Raw genomic sequence first — 12,214 nt, 5'->3', positions numbered from 1 at the left:
ACAGTCTCTCAGATGGACCAGTCTGATATGTCAGTCCTGCTCTGGTGTGGTCACTCAAGGGTGACCGGTTCTTGGATGGTCATCTGTCCTGCCAGTTTGCTGAAACCTTCTCTGCAGTCAGGACACAGTGGAGCGGCTTACTCCATAGTGTCTGGCAACGCTGGCACATGACATGCCTATCTGCAGCATGCCAATGGCCCTCTCCCATGCTTCTGGTGACATTCCAGGCATTACGGAATGCACACGAAACTGACTAAGTGTGGCCTTTTTCTTGCAGTGACCTAAGCTTTGAATTAAGCCCTTTTTAAAGGTGACCTGATCAGACATTATTCCTCCTGGATCTTGTTGGGTAAAAGTGCACCTAACGAGCTTTTGTGTAATTGGCAAAGTTGCAATGCCTCACTGCACAAGCTATATTGCTGGTCAGAGGCCTTAAACAAATTGACAACATTTTGTGAAAATACATAAGCTACAACTATAGTATTCTGATTCCAGAAAATGTTGCGTTTCTTTTCTCCATCAGTTTATATAACCACATACATTAGGGTGTAATTTTTATTTAATTAATGGAAATACTATATTTACTGTTTTATCACATTTTTCATTTAAAACATTCAAATAAAACATGCCATCTGAACAATACAAAGTGACCAATTCAAAGGCTGACTTCTTTAACTTGGAAATTGTATTTTCAAATATAACTGTAATATAAAAATAGATTAAAAAAAAATTAGCCTGTGTGTGTTACAGCACTGTTCAAATAGCAAATTTACCATTGCATGGTCTGCTGGAACAGTCCGGTAATAATAACTAACAACATAATAACTCGTTACAGGGTTCATTTAGAACCGTGTTTAGAATACTGGAGGAGAATATCCGCTGTAAAATGCTTGAAAAATAAAAAGAGTTACACTGAAGGCAGGGTCGGGGTCTCCCAGGGCGGCAGAGAGGTTTCTGCGAAGGCCAGTCCAGCTCTCACAGCTGAGCACGTCAGAGGGAGGGGCACAGCACAGGGTCTGCAGGGCCTCCCACCGGACCTGAGCACGAGGACTCGCACAGTGAGTGAGCTTGCACGAGCCGTTATCACCCGGGGAGCCGGAGCTCCTTCTCAATAAACACACTCCCACTTTTTAGGCTGAAGCATATGTATAATGATACATAATCACCTCCAGAGGTTAAAACAAAAAAAAAAGCATTTGTCCAGATAAATCACTTGCATAGCTTCATATATCTGTATTACGAAAGCTCTCTGACCCAGAGAAGGAAATAAAGAAAAAATCATAGAATCTAATAAATGTACTAAATAATGTACTGCAAGAATTAATGAAATCAGTTAGCCCTGATATACAATACAAAATGATTCTAACAGAAACAATACTGGAGTAAATGCTGCAATATGGTATTAAAATCCACCTTACCTCTTTGGGTTGACTAGAGTCTATTTTTTCTGCAATAGCCTGAAGCTGCTCTTGCTTTATAAAAGCATAACTCTGTAAAAATATCAAATGAAAAAAAAAGTGTAAATACTATTTTTGCCATAAGGCTATAGTCATCAATCTCACTAGGACATTTTAATTACAAGCAACCAAATGAAATATGTATTTCTAATATATTTTTACTGCCTAATGCCTATGTCCAAATTTAAAATGCTCTTTTAAGTTTTTTAAAATATAGAAAAACATCGCTTGCTTCAGGGAAAGTCCTGAAAACAGTCCTGAAATGGGTCTTCTACACGAACGGAACACAAATTCATTTTCACTGGAATTTGAGGTCACACCAAAATATAAGAAAAAGGGGTTAAAAAGTCAAACCTGATCAATGTACTAATTAATTTAATAAATGTAGTGAAATCTGAATAAACGGTGGATTAACACTTTCTGCAGAATGGCTTTGCCACACTCTCTTTAAAACGTCCATACTTGATTGAAAGAGCAGTCGCTGTCTGAGCAGTTGTCGGTGTAATGACTGCTGAGCTGCTCATGCTGGCTTTTGCCATGTGTCTCCTCTTTCCTCAACTTGTCTTCTTCAAATGTATTAATTAGAGACTCCACCGCCACCATCATGGTATTTTTCAATGACAGGATCATTTCTTTGTATCTGTCAGGAGGAAAATTGAAAAAAAAAAACATTCACAATACAGATTAAAAGATAAGGGAGAAATTCCCTAATATTCTAAAACTAACATATTAGAGAGCTTTTAATAAGTTTACTAAAATACCTAATATATATATAAAGTACATACAGGTATTTGTGTCTTTAATAAATAATTACAAACACATTTTTATTGTAGCAATTTAACTTTCTTATTGACTCTTTATGGATGTACTGTAGAGTTTATTAAAAATAGGAATTTCACAAAGAATTATACATGATTATTTAAAATAGTACTAAGCAATTATAATTTTGATCAATTCAAACTAGTTTAACTTATCCGAGTTATTTAAAGAGTTGATGACTTCCTAAGGCTGGGTTTTTCAACCCCTAACCCTTGAGCTCAGCAGTTAGGTCAAGCAACACTAATGAAATGCAGTGAGGAATCAGGAAGGCACGATTCGGACTCAAAAGAACATACTCATTGGATTCCCGGGTCCTCCTTGTGACAGCATGAACCAGCGTGTCCTGACCCGGCCCAACTCCCTGACCTTCACCACTTGCAGAGCACTCTGTTTCTGCTTCAATGACTGAGCCCAGCATATTCTCAACATAGTGCCGTAGATACATGATGAACCCATAACTGAAACACAAAGGTTGTACTTCTTACATATACATACTGCACATATTACATTACATTTAACATTACATTACATCACTTTATTAGCCCTATAATAGGGCTATTAGGAATTCGTCTTTTCGCATACCCCAGCTTGCTCTCCACAAGACACAGACACACACACAGGATGAGAAGCTTGGGGTCAGAGCGCAGGGTCAGCCATTGTACAGCGCCCCTGGAACAGCTGGGGTTAAGGGCCTTGTTCAGGGACCCAACGGAGTAGGATTCCTCTGCCGGCTGCAGGATTTGAGCTGGCAACCTTCCAGCCACAGGCGCAGATCCTGAGCCACAGAGCCACCGCATAATAATCATGATGTAAGAGCAATAGCTCCCATGATATGAGCAATAGTAACAGAGATTTTCCTTTGTGAGTTAAGCAGTAAAGGTGCTAGATCATGTGCTGACCAGGACTGTGATTCTGCACAAGGCTGCACACAGCTGGTCCAGCATCACCAGGGTGGATCTGTGATCATCTGCAGGCTGAGCAATGACCCCTGTGACTTGCCAGGTGCCTGAGGGCTTCCTGTGTTGCCAAACAGAGCTGCATCTTCTCTGAGGCTCCGGGCCTCTCAGCAGAGCTGTGGGTTGAAACAGCTACACATTTGTGAGGATGTGTACATGGCCTTTAAACCCCCGTGCAAGTACGAGGGCTGTACACATGAAAAAACTCAGTTGAGACTTGGAAGATTGAAAACCGAGGTTGATGAGTAGGAAAATAGCAGACGATTCTAATGTAAAGAAAAAAAACTTAACTGCTTCTTATGGTTTTATACAATTGGCACAGTAATGGAAATATTAATAATTTATATTTAAGGAAATTAACTGTCAAAAATAATCTGTTTTAAGAACAGAATTACATGAGATATGCATCACCATAAGCTCAACAATTCTAAAACGAAATCAATCATATTTCTTTGTCCTCTTACTTATGAAAATTCTCATCCGTTTCCTCCAGATGGAGAAGAATCTCTTCTGCACACTCAGCAGAAGGTGCACCTCTGATTCTCTCTTTCACACTCTCAAGCAAGTGTCTCAACAGGGACTGGAGCTCCGCTTCATCCTCGCTGGAAAAATGTGACATCTTTGGAACGTGGATTTTCCTGTCTATCAGAGCAAAACGACAACGTTTGTCTGTGATACAGGTGCACATTTATGGTACAAATGATACATGTTCAAGCAAAACAACGAACATATTTAAGCTATGACTGTTCTTACGCGTAGCAGGCACAGTTGACAATAAAAATATTTATACCTACTTTTTATTTAACTAGATTATGTCAACTCAGCGACTTTTTAACTGTTTACAGTTAAACTGTCAACTACTGAATTAAAAAAAATGTTCGACATTAAGATTTCAAACTGCGGCCATTGTTACAGTAGTTAGGACGCAAATATTTACAATCATACATTACATCGTACTTAGAATTAGGAGTGGAGTATTAGCACAGCTATCAGATAACATGCTGGGGGAAAAGCATTTTAAAACACACTTGTTTTCGTACCTCAACACCCAGTTGAAAACCAGCTTCAGTATTCGACATTACCGGAGCCAGTAAGACGTAAACAAAGCTCGAAACGCAGAATCATTCTGTTTCCAAGATAAAGCAATGTTATCTTTGAGCGACGCCGCTTTATACACCCAAAGTACACTTTTATGTCTCTTTAGATAAATGAAAATACACAACACTGAATATTGCTTGCTAGGAGCTCCGGTTTCGAGTCGTCCCGTCTCCATAGAAACGAAGAAGCAGCAGCGCGACAGCGGAAGACGAACTGCGCAATGAATCATGGGAAGTTCGAGCTAGCTGGGAAATGATGCTGTTAATATGTTTGTCCGTAGGCTGGTTTCTAAACAATAAATAACAATTGTCTAATAAACGTGTAAAGTTAACGCACCCCTTAATTCATTTTCAAAATCATTTACAGTGCCCCGCTCATGCGAGAGTCAGGTGGTAAGCAGCGTGGCATTTTCTTCCGGTTTCAGTTGTGTATTACTTTAGCAACTTCTTATCAGTGTGATACAGAAGTGTGCATGCACTCACAAATTTAGCTTCATTAGGATATATCGTAGTGCGTTTGCGTTCAAACTGCAGCAGATAGAAATACAGGTCGAGGAAATATATTTTCAAACCCGAATGCCATGGCTGCAGTAGACAGCTTCTACCTTCTGTATCGCGAAATTGCCCGGTCGTGCAACTGTTACGTTGAAACGCTTGCTTTGGTGGGTGCCTTCTACACGGCCAGCACAGCTGTTGCGATTGCGAGGGACTGTTACAGCCTGATCAGGCTGCATTTCATCCCACGGCTGATGAGCAGGAGAGACCTGGTTCATCAGTACGGCCAGTGGGCAGTGGTGTGCGGTAAGCTCCAGGCTCCTGCCCAGTGAACGCAGGTCACAGCCAAACCACTTGTTCCCGACCGTCTTAAAATAACTGTGCATCCAATACAGGGGTGCTGTTGCATTCCAATAGCAATTTGTGAAATAAACTATTCTGGAAGCCTTTTATTCTAACGTGAGTTTCGTGTGTGTTTGTGGGGGGGATGCAATTTGGTGGCACATGTTTGATTTGTTGTGAACTGTGATGCTGTCCCGTTAGAAAATGTCAAACATTTACGTGACTGGCCCTGCGTGTACGCTAAAATATTAGACAAAAGTAGTTGAGGGTTTTTCAACCTTTTTTTTTTGTTTTAAAACACATCATGTTGTGCCTGCCTGCTCTTGTAATAGTTTTTGCATTGTTTCCTGTTTTTTTTCTTGCAGGTGCGAGTGATGGCTTAGGGAGAGCTTATACAGAAGAGCTGGCGAGAGAGGGCGTCAGCATAATCCTGATAAGTCGCAGCGAGAGCGCCTTGCAGAGCTTCGCCAAGGCCATTGCTGATGCTTATGGCGTGGAAACCGCGACTATCGGAGCCGACTTCAGTCAGGGGCAGGAGGCGTACAAGCCCATTAAGGATGCCGTGAAGGACAAAGAGATCGGCTTTCTTGTAAACAATATCTGCGTGCCCTCTGAATACCCACAGCACTTTACTGACGTTCCTGAAAACAAGCTCTGGGACATAATTAACATAAATATCGCAGCTGCAACAATGATGGTGCACATTGTTCTTCCAGGGATGGTTGAAAGAAAGAAAGGAGCTATTATTAACATCTCTTCGGGATCTTGTTGTAAACCTACCCCAAAAATGACAGCTTACTCAGCATCCAAGGTGAAATGCTATCCATGCTGGTCTCTAGAAGTTCAATTATAATGTCAGACAGATGTAACTAAGCAGCATTATAAGTTCTGGCATTGCATTGCATTGCATTCAAACATTTGGTCAAAGCAGGTGTTTTATATAGTGTCTTCCATGTAGCTTTGAACTTTTTTCCTCACTAAATTCCTAAGGGTGGGTCAGATCTTTTACTGTTTGTTTTAGATAAAGCAAGAAATATCAAAACTTTGAATTAAGTGTAATGTTACTGTCAAAACAGTCATCCTTAACAATTGTCTTGGACAACGTAACCCTGTCAGTGATTTAACACTTCATGTGGTAGCACATCCAGTTGCAGAGCGTTGTTATTCATTGCTTTGACAGCAAACAGCGTGTCTGTTTTTCTGTTCCAGGCCTATTTAGATCACTTCAGCCGTGCATTGTATTATGAATATGCCTCAAAGGGGGTCTTTGTGCAGAGTCTGGTTCCTTTTTCCATCTCTGAAGTGAGCGCTGCTTCTGGTGGATGGCTGGTACCTCACCCACAGGTGTACGCTCGTCACGCCATCTCCACGCTGGGTATTTCCCACCGGACAACCGGATACTGGCCACATTCCATACAGGTGCGCCAGCCTGCTGCTCTGAAGCTCGTGTTCATCAGTAACGTGTGGTGGGATTCACATTAGTATGTGGATTGACTGTCATGGAAACAAAACAAAATGTTAAGATTGTATTCTTTAAATAAGATATTTCACGTGTTTCAGTAGGAATACCATTTTTTTAAAAAGATTGTTCTTTTCAGAGTCGGTTCTGTTCTCAAGTGACAATTGGGATGAAACATTTTAATTCCTCCAAAGATGTGCATAGCGCATAGTTATGCACATCTCAGGACTTCTGTTAGGTATTGCAAATATCTTACCTGAAATAAGTACTCCTTTATAACTGAAGGCTATACAATTAATGCTCCGTAATACTAATATATATCAGTACTACAATTATCCTTGTTTTCTTATTCAAAGTGGATCTCAGGTGTTACATATTGTACTGTGTACAATGAAAGCGAGGGGTTTCTTTGGAGCAGACGGTTAAAATGTTGCGCAGTGTCCCAACAGTGGCATCGCTGGAGAAAGCAGCAAACTACTATGACCTGCAAAATGCCTTCTTAAAGCTTTGGAAATGATTCTGTTTTTTTAGTAATTAAAATGGTAGTCTAAAATTAAATAGTGGGATGTGCACTAGCCTTGAAGAAATTCTAACAGAGCAGTGGTGTTAGGTTCAGTTTGGCTATTTTTTTCCAGTCCAGAAGAATGCCAACACTTCAGTCCAGGTTTAAATAATAACAATAGCCCGCTGTTACTGGTAATGTGGAATAAAGCATTTAGAACTAAAAAGTGAATAAAACAGTCCTCTGGTCCCCCTCCGTGTTTAATTCTGTCGCTTTGTGAACTGAGCCAAGCTTCTTTTTATCGCTGTTTGTGCTTGTATTTTCCAGTTTTGGCTCTCCCGGTACATGCCTGAATGGATGTGGGTCTGGGGCTCCAACATGCTCTCTAGGACGATTTGAAAGAAAACCTCGACTCGGAGGACAGCTGAGGAGCAGTGGCCAAGTGTGCTCTTCAACATTCGTGCTGTGCTGAGGACTGTGAAGTGTGGCAGTTGTCTAATTGCTGTGCATTATTGTTAGTACTGTATGTGACCTGTAATAAGTACTCCTTCATATCTTATTTTGTTTGATGATTTACAGTTTAATAATTTAACTTCTTCATGGTTTTCTCTGATAGAAATGCCTGCATTTACCCGATGGAAATAATCATTACTAGTGAATGCTGTAGTGTTGAGTCCATTTTTATGACATGAAAACATCAGGCAGGAAATTAACAAATGGTTACATTTAAATATTTACAGAAGCAGCACTTGAACTCGGCGTATTTAGTTTTTTCTCAATCTGCACCTCATCATTACACTTTTTTTCTGTGAGATGTGCCTTAAAATTTCGACAAGTTGAATTATTGACTAACTTAATCATTTTTAGTCAATTAGCTATTTTTCCTCTAGCTTGACCTCTACATCTGCTGTAGAAAAATAAAGGAGTGAAGAGATTTAAAGAAAAATAAGCAACACAAATATTTAGAAGTCTTGTGAGCACCTGAACTTTTTGTGGTCTCTTTCTGTAAAAGCTCCTTCAGAAAGATGGAAATGACATCAGCAGCCTTCTGAAAATACAGGAAATATAGAAACTACATGTAGAATTTACAGTAACATTTACATGTTGTAAAATCATAAGCAAATGAACATGTTTCATTAAGATGTAATACTATAAAAAAGGTGTAAACAATATTTAAAACCTCTTGTCTGGAAAGCTGTGTAGTTCTGCAACATAACTAACTATACAGAGTTTTTTTTTCTTTGTGAATCTCTTTTTAAAATATAGCAATATGTACTGTTTAAAGGTGGCATTTCTGTTTCTCCTGTTGTATGTGCATTATGTGTTTTATAATGACTGAAATATTTTTTTCTAAAATGATGAAGATTGAGTGATCTAACAGTCATTAGCTCAAAAGAAGACTTATATTCTGATGTATATCTAGGAAATAGGGTGGTGCAGTGCTGCTACCTTTGATCTCTTCTCTGCTGCTCGGTCTGTTTGTAGTTATTAAATCAGTGGTCGTATGTGGAAGATATTTTTTAGGTCTCCATGTATTTAAAAAGAATGATCTCTTCTTGATCTGTGAGTTGTTATCATCAAACAGCATAAAAATGCCATGCAAGTTTCAAACAGCTGTTTCTGAAGATGCGCGAATGATTTGCTTCTTATGTGTCAGAAGTGTCCTGGTCCACAATGGCTGCTCTGCATCGCCCAGATTGGTGCTGAGCACCGGTGGTGGAGGAGATGGGGCTCCCCTCCCCCTGCATTTCAAGCACCACATAAGTACACTTTGACATTGTGAAATATGTCTAGATTAATGGTTAAGCTGCTACATCAGTTGATTGTATATGGAGCTAAACACTTGTGTAGCTTTGCTTTCAAATAAACAAGTTTTAGCCACCTGAGTTCTGTGAATATTAACCAGATTAACTGGCGTGGCCCATCTACGGTTCAATACCTGTTGTCAGTAAAGTTTTCTCTGATTTTGGGAATGTGTTGTATTCTTTGTTCATCAGGTATTATAAGACAATTCCTCTGTTATCACTGATTTGTAAAGTTTAAAAATATATGGTGTATTTCAGTAAAGAAGACCTGTCATGACATTTGTGAGTGCCTCTGTATTTATCTGCAACTTTTCATCCCATACTATACAGTTGTCTACTTTGTTGTAACTTTAGTTCTTTTTTCCAAATATTTGTAAGAGGGTGGGGGATTTTGCCAGCCTTCTTTCTGCTACACTGGTTTACAGAATTGTTGGAAATATAGTCTGTCCAATGGATGACATACTGTATTCAATAGTGTCTGTGTGTGCCCTACAATAAACTGGAGCACCCTGCCTCATACCCATTGTATGCCTGGGATAAGACTCCAGCTCCTCTATGACCCTGAATTGGTTAAAGCAGATAGAAAATGAAATAAAACATTCAAGATACAATATCGACATTATCAGATTGTTCTTTTCTACTGACAGAATAATTCACATTAAAGAGATGTCAGACTGTCACCTATCTAAAAGTCACTCAACAGGTGACCCAGCATAATTTCACATGTTGCAAAAGTTTGCTTACAAAATTAAACATAAATGATGATGGCAGTCTGTCATAGAGCAGCTGGAAAAATGTAAATTAGTTAACATTGGTTTAAAAAAAATTTCAAAAAAAGCTTCAAATAAATTGAGTTTTTGTGTATAGTTTAGCTAGGGAAAAAAAACAATACAAATAAATAACATCTCCAATCCATTTAATCCACTTAATCATCTTGTGAATAATCCAACATGAATAAAGAACCATTTTTTAAGAACTATACTAGACGTAGGCAGGGAGTTAGATAGCCCCTGACTTCGAGATAGACAAAATGGATCATTCTGCCCCAGCAAGAGCAGAGACTATCTGTACTGAACATGCTCTTAATACTGCCTTTCTCTCTATGTGTGGCTTCTGCCTGCCTGACCAGTTACCTTGTGTTGCAAGATTTGGGTAAAACGTTTATCTAGCCCATTCGTGGTGAGATGGTATGGGGTACAACAGATATGCCTCACAGGATAGGATTTCAGAAACACCGCAAACCCACTGGATTTTAACTGAGGTCCCTTGTCACTCACAAGCTGTTGAGGAATTCCATAGCTGAACAGTCCTCACAGCAATGTCTGGCCACTTTGTGTCCCTCAAATGTCAGGTAACATCCAGAGAAGAAGAAGTGCAGGACTAGATGAATTTTGAACACTCTAACAAGAGTGTTTTCATTTGCTGTTCAATTTGGGTGTCAATTCCAAACTGTAAAATATAGTTTCTAGCCAAAAATTTCATTAGAGCAACTCTAGAACGTCCCACATGCATCCCGTCCAACATGCTGCAGTGCAGTTCTGAGGGTGTAAACACCTGGATGTCCTCATTCAACATTCATGTTCAGGTTCTGAGTCCTTGTTTTCAGTGGGGTTTATTATTTATTAGGAGTGTCAGGAGTGAAGTTAGTTTATTGGGATCATAACTGTTTCTGTTTCCTTCTTGGAATGCTTTTTGATTTTGCACTTTAAGTGTAAGCAGTCATTTTTGGAGATTTTTAAATAAAAAGACACTGGAGAAATGGTAGACAAACAGGAGAAAGTGTGATACAAGTTTAAGAATAATCTTAGTTTCTGACGTTTTTCAAGAGTAGGAGTCCCGTAATCCATTTAAAAGGACACAGAGTGAAAGGTTATTGTAATCATTGCCAGAGAGGTAGAATGGGGAGCTGTCGTCTTGGACATAGTTTTGATCTCTACTGCCTTAAGCAAAGAAATGGTCGGTCAGTCTTTCGTGTTTCACCAATGTAAATGGCAGGACTTTTCCTGCAAGAGCTGCAATAACTGAGATTGCAGGGCACATGCTGACACCTTGTGGTTATCTTGAAATGCCCACAAGAGCCCTGTATATGCTTGCTGTGATTTGCAGGCTTCTGTTAGAGCATCAGGTGGCTGTGGGCGTTTAAGGGAACGGTGGACACGAAGCTGCGCAGATGAGGTTGTCGTAGATATGGGATGATGGGTGGGTCTGGGCGAAATGTTCCTGCGGCAGGGACATCCTACAACACGGAGAAGCTGGAAGATCCTGGGAGAGGAAAGGATGTTGGGTTGGGAGGGAAGCCCCAGTGGAATATGGTTGTGAGAATTCCCTATGGCGTTAATGTTTGGAGGGCATTTTTTATCTCAGGTTCTGTCAATGCAGAGTGAAATGAAAAAAGAGCAGATTTTGTTTGCTTTTCAGATTGAGCACTCAGGTTTTCATGACCATCTCCACTTCAGGTGATGCAGTGGTTAGCACTGCTGCCTCACAGTGCTGGGAGGGCCCTGGGTCCAGTCCCTTGTTGCTGTCTGTGTGGAGTTTGTATGTTCTCATGGGTTTGCATGGGTTTTCTCCAGGTGCTCTGGTTTCTTTCCAAGACCAGAGACATGCTGGCAGGTTAACTGGCTTTTGGTAAAATTGGCCCTGGTGTGAGTGTGTGTCGTGTTTGAGGAAGTTGAATACATTATCTTACTTAATATATGCTCAGAATGTAAATGCAAATGTAATTTTCAGAAAATAGATTTTCCATGCAAAGCGCATAGTAATCTTTAATCTTGAGAAGTAAGTGAAGGTATCATGCACAAAACTTTATTAAATATTATTGTACTCTTATTTTTTCAAATGTACATGCTGGAAAAAAAAACATTTTTTGTAAAGTGTTTCCTAAGGTTCAAGCTGTTGAAAGCTTTTTGTACATGTATCATAACTAATTTTTATCTAATGCTTTACGTCAAAGTTAACAGTTATATTCCTTTTAATAAGGACCTCCTTGTGAAGGGGAAAGGTCACTCTATCCCTGTCTCTAGACTCAGGGGATGCTTTGTCTGAAAGTGCATGATATCACCAGCTGCTGAGTGGTGAAGACCTGGATCTCATTGGGATCAGACCAGAACTGACCCGATTTCACATCAGACACTGGTTCCGGTAAGTAACACATTTTAAAATGTGTTTTTTTGGAAGTGAAAAGAGTGTGTGATTTCCCCCACTGTGTATTCACCAGAATAGCGGTTTTCAACATTCGTCATACTTTTTATTCCAATTCCTTGAAATCCTTTGAAATCTAGT

General features: G+C 39.7%; 2 protein-coding genes across 2 annotated transcripts in view; one reads left to right on the top strand and one right to left on the bottom strand.

Annotated features, from left to right (window-relative positions):
• tbc1d32 (TBC1 domain family, member 32) overlaps positions 1–4,511 on the bottom strand; it is a 68,791-nt gene extending 64,280 nt beyond the window's left edge. Inside the window, exons 1-6 of the mRNA XM_088939075.1 lie at positions 4,273–4,511; positions 3,697–3,874; positions 2,573–2,734; positions 1,920–2,097; positions 1,419–1,490; positions 912–1,037 (exon numbers count right to left, since the gene is read on the bottom strand). Coding sequence (XP_088795201.1) covers positions 912–1,037; positions 1,419–1,490; positions 1,920–2,097; positions 2,573–2,734; positions 3,697–3,851 — 693 coding nt within the window. The 5' untranslated portion in view covers positions 3,852–3,874; positions 4,273–4,511. The remainder of the gene's footprint in view (positions 1–911; positions 1,038–1,418; positions 1,491–1,919; positions 2,098–2,572; positions 2,735–3,696; positions 3,875–4,272) is intronic.
• Positions 4,512–4,740: 229 nt separating this feature from the next.
• hsdl1 (hydroxysteroid dehydrogenase like 1) lies at positions 4,741–9,206 on the top strand. Its single transcript, XM_088937786.1, has 4 exons — positions 4,741–5,130; positions 5,532–5,977; positions 6,376–6,585; positions 7,455–9,206. The coding sequence occupies exons 1-4, from the start codon at positions 4,911–4,913 to the stop codon at positions 7,524–7,526; spliced, it is 948 nt and encodes a 315-aa protein (XP_088793912.1). The 5' UTR covers positions 4,741–4,910; the 3' UTR covers positions 7,527–9,206.
• The last annotated feature ends 3,008 nt before the right edge of the window (positions 9,207–12,214 follow it).

Source organism: Atractosteus spatula, chromosome 2 (genome assembly GCF_055471065.1).
Source record: "Atractosteus spatula isolate fAtrSpa1 chromosome 2, fAtrSpa1.hap1, whole genome shotgun sequence".
NCBI lineage: Eukaryota > Metazoa > Chordata > Actinopteri > Semionotiformes > Lepisosteidae > Atractosteus > Atractosteus spatula.
Note: the sequence above shows the minus strand (reverse complement) of the source record. Positions and strands in the feature narration are given on the sequence as shown.

Coding starts and splice junctions, on each gene's coding strand:
- hsdl1 (XM_088937786.1), top strand. CDS start 4,911: ATGGCTGCAGTAGACAGCTTCTACCTTCTGTATCGCGAAATTGCCCGG. Junction 5,978..6,375: donor CAGCTTACTCAGCATCCAAG/GTGAAATGCTAT, acceptor TTTCTGTTCCAG/GCCTATTTAGATCACTTCAG. Junction 6,586..7,454: donor ACTGGCCACATTCCATACAG/GTGCGCCAGCCT, acceptor TGTATTTTCCAG/TTTTGGCTCTCCCGGTACAT.